The 19,924-nt window shown below is 40.5% G+C and overlaps 3 protein-coding genes across 3 annotated transcripts; 1 reads left to right on the forward strand and 2 right to left on the reverse strand.

Annotated features, from left to right (window-relative positions):
• The first annotated feature begins 919 nt into the window (after positions 1-919).
• Positions 920-3,998, forward strand: LOC102703860 (hsp70-Hsp90 organizing protein-like). The gene is made up of 7 exons (XM_006652520.3): positions 920-1,910; positions 2,528-2,816; positions 2,928-3,013; positions 3,126-3,349; positions 3,444-3,510; positions 3,594-3,653; positions 3,750-3,998. Exons 1-7 carry the CDS (start codon positions 1,026-1,028, stop codon positions 3,861-3,863), a joined length of 1,725 nt encoding a protein of 574 aa, XP_006652583.2. The 5' UTR covers positions 920-1,025; the 3' UTR covers positions 3,864-3,998.
• Positions 3,999-4,369: 371 nt separating this feature from the next.
• Positions 4,370-9,976, reverse strand: LOC102717429 (elongation factor G-2, chloroplastic). Its single transcript, XM_006653560.3, has 4 exons — positions 9,601-9,976; positions 7,329-8,737; positions 6,494-7,006; positions 4,370-4,775 (listed from the first exon to the last, which is right to left on the reverse strand). The coding sequence occupies exons 1-4, from the start codon at positions 9,827-9,829 to the stop codon at positions 4,605-4,607; spliced, it is 2,322 nt and encodes a 773-aa protein (XP_006653623.3). The 5' UTR covers positions 9,830-9,976; the 3' UTR covers positions 4,370-4,604.
• A 3,026-nt stretch (positions 9,977-13,002) lies between these two features.
• LOC102717705 lies at positions 13,003-14,216 on the reverse strand. The gene is made up of 2 exons (XM_006653561.2): positions 14,137-14,216; positions 13,003-13,568 (listed from the first exon to the last, which is right to left on the reverse strand). Exon 2 carries the CDS (start codon positions 13,465-13,467, stop codon positions 13,129-13,131), a length of 339 nt encoding a protein of 112 aa, XP_006653624.2. The 5' UTR covers positions 13,468-13,568; positions 14,137-14,216; the 3' UTR covers positions 13,003-13,128.
• Between the last annotated feature and the right edge of the window lie 5,708 nt (positions 14,217-19,924).

Genomic DNA, 19,924 nt, shown 5'->3' on the forward strand with positions numbered 1-19,924 from the left:
GTTATATCGAAAAACAAACTTTTTTCTACATATATTTTTTTTAAAAAAAGCCCAGAGGATACACGGAAAGGTCCAGACTATATAATAATTGGGAACATGGGCCATATAGCATGTCCAACATAGCTTTAGAATAATGGCATCATAGGCCGATGCATTAAGGTTGCGTTCGAAACATGGGGTCACAGAAGCTAATTGGCTGTACGAAAAACAATAAATATAATTAGCACGTGAATATATGATTAATTAAATATTACTTATTAAAAATTTGAAAAATGAAATTATTTGATCTTTTAAAATAATTTTATATAGAAATTTTTTACACGAAATACAATATTTTAGTAGTTTAAAAAAACGTGCTAACGAAAAATGAGAAAGAGTTTATTCTAACAGACCAAAACGAACGCAGCATAGGTGGACTGACTAGGGATCATATCAGGTCCGAAATGAATTTGGTTCCAGACATAGGCTGGCGAGCCCATAAACCATTTTGGTATTGTATGATTAGATTGTGATACAGTTTGTTTGTTTTTTCTTCTTTGTACACCGGCATTAATATATGTACGATGCTTTTTTTACGTTTCTTTCTTAATTAGGCTTTAGACCCATAAGCGTCATTACATTTCTCTGCCCTCCACGCTGTGACTAAGATCGGGAAAAAAATATCATATGAGTAACATTTTTCGTCAAATTTGGTAACACCAACAAAATTCAATAGGACTATTTACAACAAATCAAAACATACCTACGATTTAAAAACTATCCGAAACATCTTCAACCAGTACAGTGATAGAACGAGGAGACCAGCGCGATCTGGCGAGTTCCCGGCTCTCTCCCACCCTCCGGAACCTTCCAGAACCGTTGAGATCGCGCGACTCTTGAGCACGGCGACCTTTTATACTCTCCCCCTCCCCCACTCGACGTTTCCGTCCAAACACGCCCCAACCGATTCCGATCCGACGACCTCGAGCGGCCGCTTCGCTTCCCCGATCAATCGGTAGCAGCCGCGCCGCCGCGCGAGAGAGGAGATGGCCGACGAGGCGAAGGCCAAGGGCAACGCCGCGTTCTCCGCCGGCCGCTTCGAGGAGGCGGCGGCGCACTTCACCGACGCCATCGCGCTCGCGCCCGACAACCACGTCCTCTACTCAAACCGATCAGCGGCCTACGCCTCGCTCCACCGCTACCCGGAGGCGCTCGCCGACGCCGACAAGACCGTCGCGATCCGGCCCGACTGGGCAAAGGGGTATTCCCGCCTCGGCGCCGCGCGACTCGGCCTCGGCGACGCAGCCGGCGCCGTGGCGGCCTACGAGAAGGGGCTCGCCCTCGAGCCGTCGAACCAGGCCCTCAAGGACGGCCTCGCGCAGGCCCGCCAGGCCCTCCCGCGCCCTGCGTCCGGCGCCGACGCCATCGCCAAGGTGTTCCAGGGCCCCGAGCTATGGAGCAGGATCGCCGCCGATCCCACCACACGACCCTACCTCGACCAGCCGGATTTCATGCAGATGCTACGCGACGTGCAGCGGAATCCCAGCAACCTAAACAACTACCTCTCCGATCCTCGGATGGTGCAGGTGCTCAGCGTCATGCTTAACATCAGGCTACAGAACCATGACGCGCCTCAGCCGCCGCCACCGCAGTCGACTTCACCACCGACGAAGCAGCATCATCAGCCGGAGACGAAAGCGAGGGAACCTGAACCCGAGCCTGAGCCTGAGCCGATGGAGGTGACAGAGGAGGAGAAGGAGCACAAGGAAAAGAAGGCTGCAGCGCACAAGGAGAAAGAAGCGGGGAACGCCGCTTACAAAAAGAAGGATTTTGAGACGGCGATCCAGCACTACACAAAAGCCATGGAGCTCGACGATGAGGACATCTCCTATCTCACCAACCGGGCTGCCGTTTACCTTGAGATGGGAAAGGTGAGTTCTTCTGTACTACTGTACTAATTGTTATTCCATTGTATTAATATTTTCTCTAAAAAGCTCACATTATCGTGCACTTGTGTGGAGCTGCAGTACCCTAGGAACTGGCAGAAGCGAAATCGATTAATGTGATTGCTTATTTAGAAGTTTAACTTTACCAACGTTTTTATATTGTTCTAATTTTAGAGGACAACCGGTTGGGAGTGTTGGAGGCAAGGAATATGCTTTTGCTATGTATGCTTGCACTCAGCAGCATAGGTAGAGATGCCTTGCCTCGTTTAAGAAAGTGATGCATTGTCTATTTCAAAAAAGGAAGTGGTGAATTGTAGCCATGTGGATGATTGTGATGCAAAGGATGGGTTCAAGTATTGGTAGCTTCCGTTTATGCTTATAAGTCAAAAATTTAAATTTTTAATTTTTAATTTAAAGTTGATTTTAGGGGTTTTTTATTATATTTTATTTTCAGCATTGACTCTTAAATTTCTAAGAACACGTATGTAATTTTTTTCACAAATTATCTTTCGTTTGCAAATATGCCTAATATCTTGACATTATAGGCTGTACTAGTATACTGGCCTGAAATCTAATATACTCATTTTCTCCCCAATTTGTAGTTTGATGAATGCATTAAGGACTGTGACAAGGCTGTTGAGAAGGGAAGGGAACATCGTGCTGATTTCAAAATGATCTCTAGGGCGCTGACAAGAAAGGGAACTGCTCTTGCTAAGCTTGCTAAGACCTCCAAAGACTATGATATTGCCATTGAGACTTTCCAAAAGGCTCTGACTGAGCACCGGAACCCGGATACCCTAAAGAAACTAAATGATGCTGAACGAGCAAAGAAGGAGCTTGAGCAACAAGAGTACTATGACCCAAAAATAGCTGATGAGGAGCGAGAGAAAGGTATGTTGTGCCAAACCTGTTATTATCAGCCAAACCTGTTATTATCAGTGTTTCTTGCCACATACTGGTGTTGATGAGGATGAAGCTTTAATTCTGGTCACTCTTGTGCAGGTAATGAATTCTTCAAGCAGCAGAAATACCCAGAAGCAGTGAAGCATTACACTGAAGCTCTCAGGAGGAATCCCAAGGATCCAAGGGTAAATTACTAGTCCCTGGCATTTGAACATGCTAGGCGTGTTCTCTTCGTTGTCTCTTTGGTGGGTTGGGACAGTGTTCATAGGCTATTGGTTACATGGATTCTAATTGCAGGTATACAGCAACAGAGCTGCCTGTTATACCAAGCTGGGGGCCATGCCTGAAGGTCTCAAAGATGCTGAAAAATGCATTGAACTAGATCCTACATTCTCCAAGGGGTACACAAGGAAAGGTGCAATCCAGTTTTTCATGAAAGAATATGACAGAGCACTGGAAACTTATCAGGCCGGCTTAAAGCATGACCCTAACAACCAGGAGTTGCTTGATGGCGTTCGGAGGTAAGCAATGCTTAAAAGAAAGGGATAGATCATCATCGGCCGGCCTATCACATGTTGCCTTTCCACTAACTTAACTGTCCTTGTCTTCTTTAAGATGTGTCGAACAGATCAACAAGGCTAGCAGAGGTGAACTGAGCCAGGAGGAATTGAAAGAAAGACAGGTAAAGTTCTTTCTAGTACCGGCCACGGTGGTGCTCTCGGTACATCCATTGTTGTTAACATGCCTTTCTCCCTTTCATTACAGAACAAGGCTATGCAGGACCCAGAAATCCAGAATATCCTGACGGACCCTATCATGCAGCAGGTAAGCACAATCATATGATCTGTTGAATTCAAGCATTGGGAGGTGATAGGTCATTCCAGTAGCCTGGTGAACATCTCTGGCAATGCTGTTCTGCAGGTGTTGACTGACTTCCAGGAGAATCCTAAGGCTGCTCAGGCGCACCTCAAGAACCCTGGCGTGATGCAAAAGATACAGAAGCTAGTAAGCGCAGGAATTGTCCAGATGAAGTAGGCAAGGCTGCGTGAAAGGGGCCCAAGGGATGGTGTAATTTGATTGGTGTGCCTCGAAACTTAATCCAAAATTTGTCGTGAAATTTTGGTACTGGCTGTTACAGATATTCGTAATGACTACGTCTTATGTTCAGTACTGTGATTTTCCACCTCTCACCACGGCCTGAAGAGTCTGAAACCACGTCACGCTATGACCTCTCACGCGCCAGTAAAATCGTTTCGACGTAAAACACCGTTACACCGCTGGTCGGTCTTGTTGAAATGGCCGCTGCCTTATCCCCTCGCTAGCAAGTACAGCAGCAAGCAGTGATGATCCGTGGCTTCCTTGCTGCCAGTGCAAAACTCTTGGGGATCTTTTGGCTTTTTGACGAAAAATAATTTATTAGTAAGATATGTAAAAGCAATGGATGAAAAACTGTGATAAAAGAAACCTAAATTTAACTCTAAATTTAAAGTTCAAAACTCGCATTGTTAATTATAAGCCTAAGTAGATGGTTCCGCATCAGCTAGAGAAAGGACGCAAAATTTTATAATTACCGCTTTCTCGTTCTGAAAACTTGACAAGGCAGTCTTCGAAAAAGAAGAAAAGAACTTGACAAGGCCATTATCAGGTTCAATCCAAAAACAATGGCAAACAATACCTCCCCGAGGGGTTTGACACTACAAAGCTACATACACCTGGATGTCCTATCCGCCTTCTTCCGATGTCGCCGTTTTGTATATCTACCAAAAACTGCGAGGATTAAGCAGCAGCTTCCTCCTGTTTCGCCGCAGAGAGCTCGTTCTGAATGTGCTGTGGGACAACGTCGAACTTCGCGAGCTGCATCGTGTAAGACGCGCGCCCCTTGGTCATTCCTCTGAGAGTGCTGACGTACTGGAACATCTCGGCAAGTGGCACAAAAGCATCGACAACCTGCATCAAATACCGTAATAAGTCAAAGGCCACATTTTTCAACTGGCAGATTTCAATCGACAGGTACTTGAATTCAAACTAGCATGGCGGTCCGCGCAGATTGCGCGGCTAGCATAGTTATAAATTGTACTCTATACATTTCACAATGTAATACTTTTTCTGATATTGTCTAAATTCATATGGATGCTAATCAAGGCTAGAAAGTCTTTCAAGATGAAACGGAGGTAGTATATATTTAGGGTCTCTTATTTTATCTTGATAATGATTATTTTGAAATTGTTAATTTGAATTTAATTCTTTTCTAAATTATATTTAAAAAATATCTCAATAGCATGTCTGGTAACTTATCGACTGTATTAATTGCTGGAGAGGCATATGCGTGGTATTTGTTTTCTTTCCTTATAGGTATCCTATCAATCTCAGCCATTAAAATATAAATCCACCATGATCTAACAGTATATATTTTTCTCTCTTTTTTGATTAACGTGAGAATTTCTAGTATGGTAGCCCGCACATATTGCGCAGCTAGCACCATTATAAATTGTATAGTCTCTTATTTGGATAGTAGTTACTTTTTTAATTATTTAATTTAAATTTAAAATTTTCCAAATTATATTTTTACATAGAACCTCATTTCCTTGTATTCTAAGCTGTACATACACTCTTTTCTGCGTAGTATTGAATTTAGAATTCAAATTTTAGATACTTCTAAATTGTATCTATAATTTGACTATTTCTCTTAATTTTTCCTATTTTTAAGCAACATTTTATATCTTTCCAAATTATATATTTATAGATGGACTATTCCCTCAATATCAACTATTTTAAATTTTTAATCCGAGATTTGAATTTTTCTAAATTGTATTTACATGTGGACTCTTTTTATTAGTTTTCTTTATTTTTAATCATAATATAATTTGATTCTTTTAGATGTTTCTAAATTATATTTATATATGGACTATTCCCCAATATTAATTATTTTAAACTTCTAATCTGAGATTTGTTTACCCATGGACTTTCTTTGACCCTCTCGGTATTTGGGCCTACATTTGATCCTAACAACCTGCTTAATCAATCAATTAATAATTATCTTTTATAGAACGCGTGTTGCCCCTTTCGGAGTCCTAAGCCACGTTGCAACATGTTGGTCGTGGTCCGATTGGAAAAAGTTTATCTAAACTCTGGTCCTTGTCCGATTGAATTAAAAAATTATTTTTTTCTTTTTTCCTATTTTTTTCGATTAACGTGGGATTTTATAGCCCAGAGCTTTCTTTTCGGGCTGTCTTTATATTATAAATAATAGAATAATAGATAGATAGATAGATAGCCGAAAAAAATAGAGATTGAATTCTAGTCTTTCCAGATGCTTAGCTATAACTGATAATGGATGTAAAATTCAGTTGGAAGATTTGGTCTAGTTGAAAGCTTCTATTAGTGAAAGGTTAAACAGAGAAGTGGGCACGACCTATCAGCTAGAAGTTGTGGTCTGGTCTATGAAGCTTCATGCAAATTAGCTGCTCAAAATTGTAGCTATCTTTGTATTAGAGTACAATCGATTTTACTTAACTAAGAACCTATCGGCGAGAGGTTGTTATCAACGAGATTTTCTGTCTGTAGTTAGACCCTATTTATTAAGGAGGTAGCTAAATATAACATAATGAAAACTTGGAAGCACTACCAAGTGGATATAAAGGGGAAAGATATGTATCATGTGTTACCTTTAGTCCACCAGGTTTATCCCCGAAGCTATTGACCTGTCCTCTTCTAGAGTTCAAATCACCGATAACATCGCCTAAATGCTCTTCAGGTGTTATCACCTCAACTTTCATTATAGGTTCCAGGAGTCTTGGACCAGCCTTCCTCAATCCTTCACGGAATGCGCCTCTGGCTGCAATTTGGAATGCCAGGACACTTGAATCGACATCATGGTATGAGCCATCGACCAGCACTGCTCGGAGGTCCACAACAGGGTAACCAGCAAGGACACCATTGGGTAAGCTTTCTTCAATTCCCTTCATCACTCCTGGTACATATTCTTTTGGCACCGCCCCTCCCTTTATTTCACTCTTGAATTCATACCCGGTTCCAGCCTCCAAAGGCTCAAATCGCACAATAATATCTGCAAACTGCCCAGATCCACCGGACTGTTTTTTATGAACGTATTGTACTTCTGCAACTTTGGAAATACTTTCACGGTAATTGACTTGCGGAGCTCCAACATTTGCTTCAACCTGTGCAGTTGCATATTTAAGAGCACGAGTTAAATTCTTGTGTGCAATTATGAATAAGAAACTAGTGGAACGATCCTATTTGTAGGTGTTCAATAAGACTATTGGAGTGAGATAAGTAGCACAATTGAGGGACTGAACTATTAAAATAATAACATGTAAATAAATAATCTAACCAAGAGAACATTTTACTAACTTATTGGGTAGTTTCTCTCACTTAGTGAAAAAGGAAAAAAAATCTAAGCACATAGGAAATGATGTGGTTTAACTGCAATATAATTTGCACATAAATAGAGTAAAGAATAAAGCTAGTCAGAATACTAACCCTGAACTCTCTCTTTAATCTGTCAACAATGATGTCAAGGTGCAACTCTCCCATTCCTTCAATAACAGTCTGGTTTGTCTCCTCATCTCTAGAGAAGTGGAATGACGGGTCTTCTTGAGCAAGCTTGATTAGTCCGGTTGCCATTTTGTCAGCATCTGCTTTGGTCTTTGGTTCAATAGCAACCTTAATGACAGGATCAGGAAATTCCATACGTTCAAGCACAACAGGCTTATCTGGGTCAGACAGTGTTTCACCAGTAATTGTATCTTTGAGACCAGCAAGAGCTACTATGTCACCTGCCACAGCAACTGTTATATCTTCCTTACTGTTTGCATGCATCTCTAGAAGCCTTCCGATCCTTTCCTTCTTATCTTTGTTTGCATTGAGAACATATGAGCCAGCAACCAGCTTCCCAGAGTATATGCGAACAAATGTTAATGATCCCACAAATGGGTCAGTCATGATCTTGAAAGCTAAACCAGAAAATGGCTCATCATCACTAGGCTTTCTTTCAAGGATCAGTTCAGGGTCCTCTGGATCAGTGCCCTTCATTGGTGGCAGGTCAAGTGGTGATGGCAAGTAATCAACAACAGCATCAAGCAGTGGTTGGACACCCTTGTTTTTGAAGGCTGAACCACATAGAACAGGAACAAAGCTGGCAGATATTGTTCCCTTTCGGACCAATCTCTTAACAGTTTCCTCGTCTATTTCACCACCTTCTAGATAACTCTCCATAACATCATCATCCAACTCTACGATGGTTTCCATCATCTGAGCTCTGTAGTCTTGAGCCATCTCTTGGAGATCAGCAGGTATATCTTGATAGGTAAATTTTGCACCAAGTTCCTCTCCTGTCCACACAATAGCCTTCATTTTGACTAGATCGACAACTCCTTGGAAATTATCCTCTGAACCAATTGGCAACTGTATTACCAAAGGCTTTGCACCTAAGTTTGCGATTATCATGTCTCTAGTTCTAAAGAAGTTAGCACCAAGGCGGTCCATTTTATTTACAAAACATATTCTTGGAACCCCATATTTATCAGCTTGGCGCCACACAGTTTCAGATTGTGGTTCTACCCCAGCAACACTGTCAAATAGACATATAGCTCCATCCAACACCCTGAGAGCACGCTCAACCTCAAGAGTGAAGTCGACATGCCCAGGAGTATCAATGATGTTGATTCTATGTTTGTTCCAGAAAGCAGTAGTTGCTGCAGATGTAATAGTTATTCCTCTCTCTTGTTCTTGCTCCATCCAGTCCATGGTAGCTGTTCCCTCATGGACCTCACCTATTTTGTAGTTCCTTCCTGTGTAATACAGAACACGTTCTGTAGTTGTTGTCTTTCCTGCATCTATATGGGCCATGATACCAATATTGCGGTAATCTGTCAAAGGCACTTGACGGTCTGTATATAAAAGTAAAATATGTCAATAATTATGTAATTTCTAAGTCAAAGAAAGCAATGTAATTTCCTTTGATAAAAACTGTGAATCTGCAAAAAGGAAATGTGAAAAAGAATCGAAGCGGCTTGGCTTTCGGAGCTAATAGTAGTAAACTTCATGACAAATTATACTGTACATAGCAAGTTACTTCTGCACAAATAGTAATTAGAAGAAAGTAAAATATTTATCCAATACATTCTATCAAAAAGATAAGTTACATGCATACAAGTCTATGGTAGAGCAAAGTACCATCAAGCATACATTTTCTTTTCACTAAGCAAACATGGAGAGTACACACTTGATTAATAGACGTGTGCATTTTTCTATTTGGATGTTTATGGCGTTATATCCATGCATCTCTCTATTCCCTGCTTCTCGGTTTGTTATGTTGGGGAGAAATCCTACTACTACAATAACCATTTACAGAAATCAATGCCATGGGTAGTTATGAACTCCAGAAGGTGATCCTACACCAATTACTCTTAGTTAAGAAACAGCTTCATCAATTGTTTAGCAGCACATCAACAATCGTAAGCAACATAGCCGGCATGATGCCCCAACCTTTTCTTTTTGCAGACGTAGTTGTAGCAAAAGAGCAACTAATACACTATCCAACAGAACACTCCTATAATTCTAGTATCATACTGGGTGGCAAACGGGCAATCAATCCATCTGCAATTCTGAGAAAGAACAAAATATACTCTTTCTTGGCCATTTTATCGAACAGCATCAGTGCACACTTTGCACTACGGCAAATCAGCAACCGCCCATGGGGAAAAAAAATGGAACATGCACAACAAGTAACGCCAGACAGTGGCTCGCTCACCATTTCCAGCCATGGCGACGACCGATAGGCGCGGCCTGCGCGGGCGCGGGCGGAGGCCGGCCGCGGGGCCAGCCACCGGGGCGCGCCCGGCGGCGGCGTAGCGTGAGCGGGACGCGGCCGACGGCGCAGGGAAGGGGCGGTGGCCGAGGAGGAGGCGCGAGGCGGACGCGGCGGAGACGGCCGGCCGGCGCGCGGGCGCTGCGGCCCGCACTGGCGCCTCGGCTGCCATGGCTGCGGGCGGAGGCGGAAGTGGCGTCTTCTCTCCTTGCCTCTTGCCGCTAGCTCTCCCGGCTTGCCCTGCCCTGCCGCCTGCGCGCGCCGCGGGAGCGTGCGGCTGTCGTGGAGGCTTTATGCGCGCGGGACGAGCTGCTGGTGGTGGCGACGATGGTGAGGAGGGGAGGCTGCAGATAATGTCAGCCGCGGGGCTGCGAGGATCGTTTCCCGTCTCACGTTTTGGATTGGCGCCTTATTTCCTGAGACTGCCCAACCAACTAACTAACAACTCATTTTCCTTTTTAAAAAAGAATAACCAATATGCCCAATCTTATACTATGTTTGAATGATTTTCCAAATATAAGATTATCCCAATGAAAACTCGGTGTATGATATTTCACATAACCTGGCCTGCGTGAATGGTGTTTTTCTTGTGCTCAGTTTTGTACTTTCGAGCTTATACCTTCACTACAGTGCCACATCCTATATTATCCCCCAGAACGTCATACCCAAGATGAACATGAAACTATTTCATGTATACAACTCTAAAATGACTTTACTATATTACCATTCACGCACTAGTAATCTACTAATCAGCTATAAAAAGTGCAGGCGAAGAAGCCACGTCTCCGCAAATTCGACCACGAGCGGCCCACGCACGCGCAGGGAGTGGGCCTTTGGACGTTGCAGAGCTCGCCGCACTGAGCATCTCACGGCTCCACCCTGTCCGCGCGGGCGACGAAGACGAACCCACCCCCCACGCTTCAGAATTCCTCGCCTTTTTTTTTTCCACCCGTTTTCGCGTGTGTTTAGTTGTTTACGGCGCACGTACGTACGTGTGCCACCGGATGGCCATCCTCCGAGACATTTTAATGGCCTGCTGTCAGGCCACGTACTTGGCAGTTCTACCTGAAGCTAGCCTGGTACATACCGGAGAAGCCACGTATGACGTGTCACTCAGGCATTCTCCTGTCACGACATGCACGGGAAGAATATGCTAATATACGGTTTCACAGGTTCAGAACTTTGAGATATTGTATGTTTGACTCTGCAAGTCACGACATCTGTGCTACCAACATACAGCGGCAGATTTAGTTCCCGGCAGTTAAGACGGCTGCCCGGGCTTTCCGGTGTCAAACTATTAGAGGATTAGCAATTACTCCCTCTATGATTAAATATATGACGTTGGTTAGTTTATATAAAAAATAGGAGGGAGTATATGATATAAAACATGGCTGATTAAGCAATTAAGAGTATAGATCATATATTTGATTATAGTTATGCTTGTCCACCGTTCAGGCTTTAAATAATTTCTGGCTCCGCCATTGCTAACATACTCACTTTAATTAAAAATATTTATCGTTTAGAACCATTTTTTATAAACTTTTTAAATTCCGACAAGTAATTTTGCGTTAAAATAAATATATAAAATATATAAGTTTATAATATTATGATCGTACTTTTCGAGAAGAATCTATATACATCATTTGACTTGTATTTAAATTAATATTTAAGAAATTATCAATAGTTAAAATTTTAGAAATTTAACCAAATTTTACTAATATTTTGATCCGGATGGACTAAAACAGATGGCTTATCCCTGTTTCAGAATTGTCGTGATGATTTTGAGTTTGGCAATCACGAAGGTATGGGATACATTGGCAGCAGCAGAGCGGTTTAGGGCTTTGTTTGGTTTGTAGTCTACCACGGTCCACGAACGCTGATCCAAATTCACAGGCCAGAAAAACTCAGATGTGGACTCCTTTGGATTGGAAAACGGGTTCTCAGACCATTTTGATATTCTGGGGCTTTCGGCCGTCCGCGAATACAACTACAGCATCTATTGGGCCGTAAATGTCAACACCAAGTGTGCACACGGCCTGCCAGAGCCCAAACGTACTGGGTCCAGCTTACGTAATTGTTTTTCTTAAAGAAACCAAAAAAAAAAAGATAAACAAGAGAAGAAAAAAAAAGCAGGAGCCAGGCCAGACGTACTGGGTCCAGCTTACGTTGATCTCTGGCCCATCTAATGTTAGCGAAGCAAATCGGGATTAAATTAAACTACCATCTCACAGAAACACGCACGAGATACTCATTATCTCTGCATCAAAGCAGGGAGAGAGAGAGAGAGCATCAAAAAAACATAAACTACGGTGGTCACATGCATGAACCGTCCCGTGGCCGGGGGGGGGGGGGGGGGGGGGGGGGGGTGGGGTGGGGGCAGACGAGGCGCGTCAGGCCAAGGCATCACCGCATCACGGCGCCCACCGTATTCTCTCGGTCGCAAGCCGGTGTCGCCTGGTTTTGACGTCGTCGCGTTGGTTTTGTTTAATGGAAACAACGCAGGGGAGGCCTTCGATCCGGCCGGCCTTCCCCCAAGTGGGTGATCAAGTCGCACCCATTAGACTAGACTAATGGCGACACACGCCACGATCTGTACGTATATATATCTTTTGCTGTCTCCTCGTACGTTTGACAATTGCACATAGATAAATCGCTTTTTGCTAAGAGAGGAGATAGCAAGCCAGCCAGCTACTACCACCCCCAGAATTCGTCAGCTATGATGTAATCGTCACCCTGAGCTTTCCTGGACTTAGCTTGCACGGTAAAAGTGTCGGCTTTTTTTCCTTTGTTTGCTAATTGGGAATTTGTTGGTCAGGTCAAAGCTAGTAGCCCCTCGTGTTGCCATGCTTCCTCTTATAGAGAGCGCGCGTGTTAATAATAATTAAAAAAAAACTATAGTGAGTACTCTTGTACTGCTAGTACGTTCCGTGTAGTACAGGTCGTACTGTGCAGCGAGCACGATGTGCGCAAGTCTAGTGTATACCAATCACTCCGAGCATACGTGAGGAACATCGTTGAATGACATGTTTACCTCGCTCTGTTTGCAACGCGTGAATTTCGCAAGATTTTCGTAAAAAATGAATAAATAACAAGAATCAGTCGATCTGTCCACAAGAACTGGAGGGGTGGGGATCGTGCATGCGTTTCAATCAAATCCTTGTGCTTCAAAACAACTAGAGATCAATGCCATGCTGCTAGCTAGATTTTAATTTTCGCAATGTCTAATGGGATTAAGTGAAAACCCTAGCACAAAGAGAGAGGTGAAGCTGAAAAATGACAAGATAACATATCAGGACATATTGGTAACATATGATATATATATACCCTGTACCAGGAAATCCATCTGCTAAATAACCGAATCCACAACGGCAAAAATGCCCAGAAAAGAGAAGCTGATCTAGCTAGCTGCTAGGTAAATACATATAGATCCATCAAAACATGCATCGATCGCGATGTCATGGGGTGGGTTCACTACTTCTGCTGGGACGAGAGTATATCCTGCATGTACTTGTCCGTCCGGTCCAGCTCCTCGAGCATGGCGGCCACCTTCCGGTCGGTCTCCGTCACCGTCTCGCTGAGGTGCTCGCTGAGCAGCCTCGCGTAGCCCATCTCCTCCTTCACCTTCATCCACTCCTTCCTCACCTTGGTCAGGTTCTTCTCCAGGTTGCGCTGGTCCTTGTTCTGGCTCCTGCAGCTGTGCGACCGGCTGCCGCTGCTCGACGCTCCGTGGCCGGCGTCGTAGAACCCGAACGGCGAGGACGACGCCGGCTGCGAGAAGTTCAGCATCCCGTTCCGTGTCCACCGTTGCATGATGCCTGCTCTTGATCTTGTCTGAAGATCACTATTAGCGTCGACGATTTCGAGTTTCAGACTTTCAGTTAATTGCTACGCTGCTCCTTCTGCGCCGCAAACTGCATTACAGTAACACCAGTTGTAAGAAACTTTCCGCTATTTTATGCATTGGACATTAGTAAAGGGCGTGCTTCGAATCACAAACAAGGAAATGCATGAACATGATTAAGATTCACATTGCATTTCTTGTGCTGAATGTATAGCCTGAATTTTTCTTCTTCTCAGTAGATGCATTATTGGTTCCATTTGAGGTTGATTAGCACATTATTGGGATTTTATATACCGATGATCGAAATATTTCGATCATATATGATAGATCGAAATTAAATTCTTTAATTTCGCAAATTCGGCAGCGAGATAAATTAACTCCATGGAATTGTGTGGGAGCAATGCATGCCAGATGATCGATCGACAGCATGCAGTATAGTGCGGGGAAATCTTCTGCAGATCAAAGCTACCTGAACTCCTTAGTAGTTAGAGAACAGGTCAAGAACTTGTATTGAAACAGAAGAGCAGAACGACATTCATGAGTATTTTCTATTTTCTAGATGCAGAAAAAATGACATAAGCAAAAGGAAAACCAAATAAAACAAATAGCCCAGAAGAGGCGACCTATATAGAGCTTACCTGATAAACACTGCAAGATATGCAACTCTGCTGCTCTCTTTCACTTCCTGAGAAAGACCTGCGTCTATGGTAATGGTATGGGCAGGGCATATCTAGGGGCTCAGCTAGCTATTTATAATCATGACACAACAAGGTGAAAACTCTCACCTAATCCTTTGGCACCTCTTTGTCATTTGGCTATGGAAAGACCAAAAATTTCCAAGTCAAGGATGGACTAATTAGTGCAATTGGGTGCTAAAAGGAGGATGGCCAAGTTAGATGTATCCAGCTCATCTGATGGACGTATTAGCATTATATTAATCCGGAGCGCGTGGCTGACACGGGAAGGCTTGAATGGTTCGATGCATAGCTAGAATCTTAGCCTCTAAATTACTGGTGAGGCATGTGGCAACCACAAGAATGTGTTGTAAAAGAGCATTGCATCGTGTAGTACTAGGTGTGAGCACAAGGAAGACAAAGGGAATCAAATAGCCTGAACTGAAAACTCATCCTTTTCTTTTTAAGTGTTGCAGTTGGAGAGATTATTGAACTTACTCTTTTATTTTTAGGTAATGGATATTAATGAACTTACAGACGCCATTGTCATGGATAATATTATATACTCCCAGAAGTAAAATACTGTTTATGGCATTGCAAGTCCATTAGTTCGTCCGCAAGAAGCACAAAAGATTGCAAAGAGTATAAATCCAAGTGGTCGCGTTTCCCAGATTTCCTTATACATATGGGTGTTATTTAGGGGGTATTAGATGGTACAATACATCCAAACAAATGAAACACAATGCTCTCTATATGGATAGAGCTAAGAGTAGTATACAGTTAGCTCCAATTCTCGTTCAAATTTTAATTTAGCAATTGTGCATATTGACAGTAATCCTTATCTGATTGCTATGCCTTCTGGATTACACCAACTGTAATTAAAAATATAATGTTGTGAAAGGGGGCCGGCCTTGTTACTCCCTTTATCCTCCTTAATTGAGCTCCTATCTTTTCTTTTTTATAAAAAAACAAAAAAAGGCACGTGTGTTTTTACACCTATTATTAACCACAATTACGATTTTGCTTCTACCTTTTCAACTTCGTCTTGTCCCTTTTTTTTTGAATTGAAGCTCTTATCCTCATTCTGTTTAGAGGAACTGACAGTGTTAAAATTGATGTTAAAATAGGGGAAAATTCATATCAAAATGTTTGACTCAAAAGAAGGGCAAAATCACATAATCGTTAGAAAGGTGAGGCAAATCTACAAGAGTGTACGTGCATTTGTTACACATTAAGTCGGTTAAAAATGAGTGAAAATTTTGTTGCGGACTGGGATTGCTCTCCTCCAGAAAAAGGTTGGGAGAAACATTACATATGGGAATAATTAACTTTTTGCCCATCTTCAAGGACAGCGTAAAATAACCTGTCGCAAATTAAACTGAAAAATGAATGGGGGTAAAATCATAATCAGAGCCGAAAGGGTAAGAACCTAAAATTTTACCATGGATTTTCTAATAGTACGACATACATATCCTAAATCCGTGACAACATTTTTACACATCCATGTATATGAATAGGGAAAAAGAAGATAGATTGATCTGTACCAAGTCCTATGTCAAATTGACGAAATATTCGCACCAGCAGGCAACATTACACAGTTTTAAAAAATATCCATAAAAGGACATACAGTCTAGTAGTCATAATGACCTTAGTAGCACCCTAAGTTAGTGAGAATTTCAGATTGAGTTGTTTGAGAGTCAAAGTTTTCAATTTAAAAAGAATGCATATATCCAGTGGATGTAGTTACCGGGTAAAAAAAAACCTTCCTAAAAAAACAAAAACAACTCCCTTTCCGTTAATTTTGTCCAACTCTCTCTTCATATGCGCACTTTAGTCCATTTTACTGTGGTAGACTAGAAGTCCACCCAGAGGATTGCACAGTAAAGCTATTTCAGCACGCACTGACTAGTTCAGAGCGCCCAACAGAAAGTTCAACAGCTTGCTCTTACCCTTCTGAGAAAATAGATAAATCAAATCTTCCACGAAGTAGATGCTTGAATTGACTAAACCTAGCTATAAGACTATAAGGCCACATTCCTTTTTGATAAATCACTAAGTTCACGTTTTGCAACCCCCACCCTAGTAAGGACATTTGATTTGAATGAACTTAAAGTGGGACTTTTAACTCAACTTGTAGTAAAGAAAACTTCTGTGTTCTAAAAGTCAAGGAAAGATCACGAAAATATTATATATTCTTCATATATATTTGTTATCCACTAGGAAGCATTAACTCCTATAAAGCAAGACATACACAACGCCGCGCCATTAAATTTTTTTTGCCATTGGAGTATATTAGTACAAAGATATCAGCCATTGGATTAAGACGTTATCTATTATCAAATTATTTCAATCTTTGATTAGTCATCTTTTCACATACCCACTTCTAGTAGCATAGTGCATACTGATGTGCTTATATTTTCAGCATAACCAATGTTCATATATATAGCTATAACTTTTCTTTAATTCACGAACTATAATTTAATTTATATACTTTTTCATAACAGTGCTAAGTTTATTAGCATGAAACTAAAAAGTTCCAACCGTCTTCCTTTTTAACCGAAGCCATCACCAAAAAATGTGTTTCTCCAACTATTCATTAATTATTAAAACTTTTCCAAGTTTTTAAAAACAGTTGAAAGATGTATATAAATCATCACAAATATCAATCATACATGTAATTTAGAACAATGCACATATTTATATACAATCGGTAGAATATATTATGAGCCTAATATTTTCTATTTAATTATGTAGAAGTTCTACAAGAAACACGTGAAGTTATCACTAGTATATTTATAACTAGCACGGTAGCCCATATATATTACACGACTAGCATTGTTATAAATTGTATCTATATAGGGCGCTTGTCTTGATAATAAGAATTTTTAATTATAAATTCAAATTTAAATTTTTCTAAATTATATTTTTATATGTAACTTCATTTACCTGTATTCTAAACTGTACATGTACATAAACTAATTTTTGCATACTATTTAATTTATAGTTCAAATTTTAGATACTTCTAAATTGTATTTATATGTTGACTCTCTCTTAATTTTACTTATTTCAATCAAGAATTTTAGATGTTTTTAAATTGTATTTATAGATGGATTGTTCCCTCAATATCTATTATTTTAAATTTTTCAATCCAAAATTTGGATTTTTTTTTCTAAACTGTATTTAAACATGGACTCTTTGTTTTTATTTTTCTTTATTTTTAATTCTAAAATTGTATTTTTTAATTGGATTCTTTTTAACTGGAATTTTAGATGTTTCCAAATTGTATTTATAGATGCACTCTTCCATCAATATCAATTATTTTAAAATGTTTAATCCGAGATTTGGATTTTTCTAAATTGTATTTACACATGGACTCTTTTTATTATTTTACTTTATTTAAATTTCAAAATGGTATTTATAATCAGATTCTCTTTTTTGTTTTCTGATTAATGTGGAATTTTCTATCCCATGAGAGTGAATGTGGTGGTTTATATATATTCTAGGTGTTAGGCTCAAGCCCTACAAAAAAAAAAATCCAAGCTGAATATATTTCCACCTTTGAAAGTCGAGCTTGGCTAAAAGCTTGTTAGGAAATGTTTCAGAGTAGGAAGGAGAAAATTTACGATTTAAATTAAACTAATAATTATATCCACGATCAGATATATGTAACTATTTATTTTAAATTCAGGAACTTAGCCCCTTAAGTAAGGCAATATGAAATTCATGCTTTTATTAAGATTTAAACTCAAAACCTTATGTGCTACGTACTCTTAGGTCACTACAACCAAACTACATGTATTCTTTCATTTTATACCGTTGCATATAGTTTTATCGTGTAGAATACATACTACTTTATGCCTAATCTTCTAAGTCTATTTGCATTACACAATCAAGCACACGAAACTTGGGCATAAGCTCAACCTAACTCATTCGAACCCCTAGCATGACCTAAACGAGCTAAGCTCAAGTAGATCACGAGCCTCAAACTTTCTTAATATGCATCATGCATGTGACGAGCAAACCGACGACTAGTTAGACGTATGAGAGTAACCCACCTGTCTCAGTCTAAATAAAAAGAATAGGCCGACCAATCAGTGACGAATCTAAAACTTTAGCTAATGGTATGTCCATCTAAAAGTTATCGTATATAATTCGATAAATTCATTTTAGCAAATTGATAATATCATAAAATTAACAATGTGATTCAATATATATATACATACTAAGTAACATATATTCACATTCAGGTGGTTTTTTAAATATGTATATATATCAACATATACCTTAGGTCATCTCCAATGGGTATTTATAAGCTATATATATAAGGTACACTATATAATTGTTTAATAGAATAGAGATAAAGCTATCTCTTAATCGAGAGTTTAAGATAGTCTCTTGCACATATTTTAATATCAAGTGAGTATGAATTATAAGGTCATTTATACTATGAGTTATTTTGCTCAGAGCTAGATCATTAAAGAAGTCGTCTTTTAGAATGCTTAGAGATAATATGTTATCTCTATTGTTATATGTAACATACCTAAGCTTCGCCACTATGACCAAGCATAAACATATATGAACCGTCCATAAATATATTATGACTATATTATTATCTGTTTTTCAAAGATGAGACTTTAAACCTAACGCGCCCATATTATTATCTGCTCCTCATTAGAGCAGACTTTCATCAAGGCCACCACGATGGGATATTTGGAGCGAGGGGGTAGTACGTGGAGCAGTTCACCTAAAGCGTCCCGGATTACGTGCTCCGAGATGGAAACAGGCCGAAATATTCGTCGTCATGGGAATAAACTACTCGGTGGGCGCGTGGCCGCCATGCGACAACGCGATCTGTCCGTGAGGTCGCGACGAATCCGACGTGCGACTTGGGGCTTAAACTATCGAAGAGGCGTGTGGCCGCCACGAGAGAGAGAGAGACTGATCCGGTGCCGTGGAACGGTGGAAGAGGCCGGCACGATGCAGTCGTTGGCACATGCGACTTTCGCGCCGCGCGAGGTCGTCTCATGATCTCGTAGTTGGTAGAGACTTGAGAAAAAAAAACCGCGGTGGCGCGTGGTGGCCACAGGAATCAAGAGAAAGGTTGGAAGAAGTTGCAACCGACGAGCAGAGAATGGATCCCGTGGGGAAGTGCGTAAAACCAGCAGCTTTTGGCTTTCGGCCCTCACAAAGTTCTCCCCGCTTTCTTTGAGAATCCTTTCCAGTTCAATTTCAGAGGCTCCTTCCTTGCTTTTCTTTAGAAATCCTTTCCAGTTCAATTTGCTGGGGTATAGTATATCTAAATATTTGTGCACAGCTGTAGCTGAACTTCTGCATTCTTATTTTTTTCACTTATATTTATTCTTATAAGCTAAAATTTAAATTTTTAGCCTTATATTTAGAGTTGATTTCAAGTATTTTTACCTAGTTTATTTTTTCATCTTTAATTTTATATTGTTAAAAACACACGTATAAAAGTTTTATTCATATATTATTTTTCATTTAAAAATGCTCCCTCTTGTTTTTTTATTTGATGGCATTGGCTTTCGAAAATATGTTTGGCTGTTCGTTTTATTCGAAATTTGTGTGTAAATATGTAAAATTATAAGTTAATTTCTACTTTTTTAATTAGTAAATCAAATCATAACAAAATAGTTAGTAATTATATAATTTTTTAGTAGTAAATCAAATCATAATAAAATAGTTTGTAAAAACAGGGCCGTGGCCTTTTCTCTAAAAAGATTATATAATTTTT

Source organism: Oryza brachyantha, chromosome 4 (assembly GCF_000231095.2).
Source record: "Oryza brachyantha chromosome 4, ObraRS2, whole genome shotgun sequence".
Taxonomy (NCBI): domain Eukaryota; kingdom Viridiplantae; phylum Streptophyta; class Magnoliopsida; order Poales; family Poaceae; genus Oryza; species Oryza brachyantha.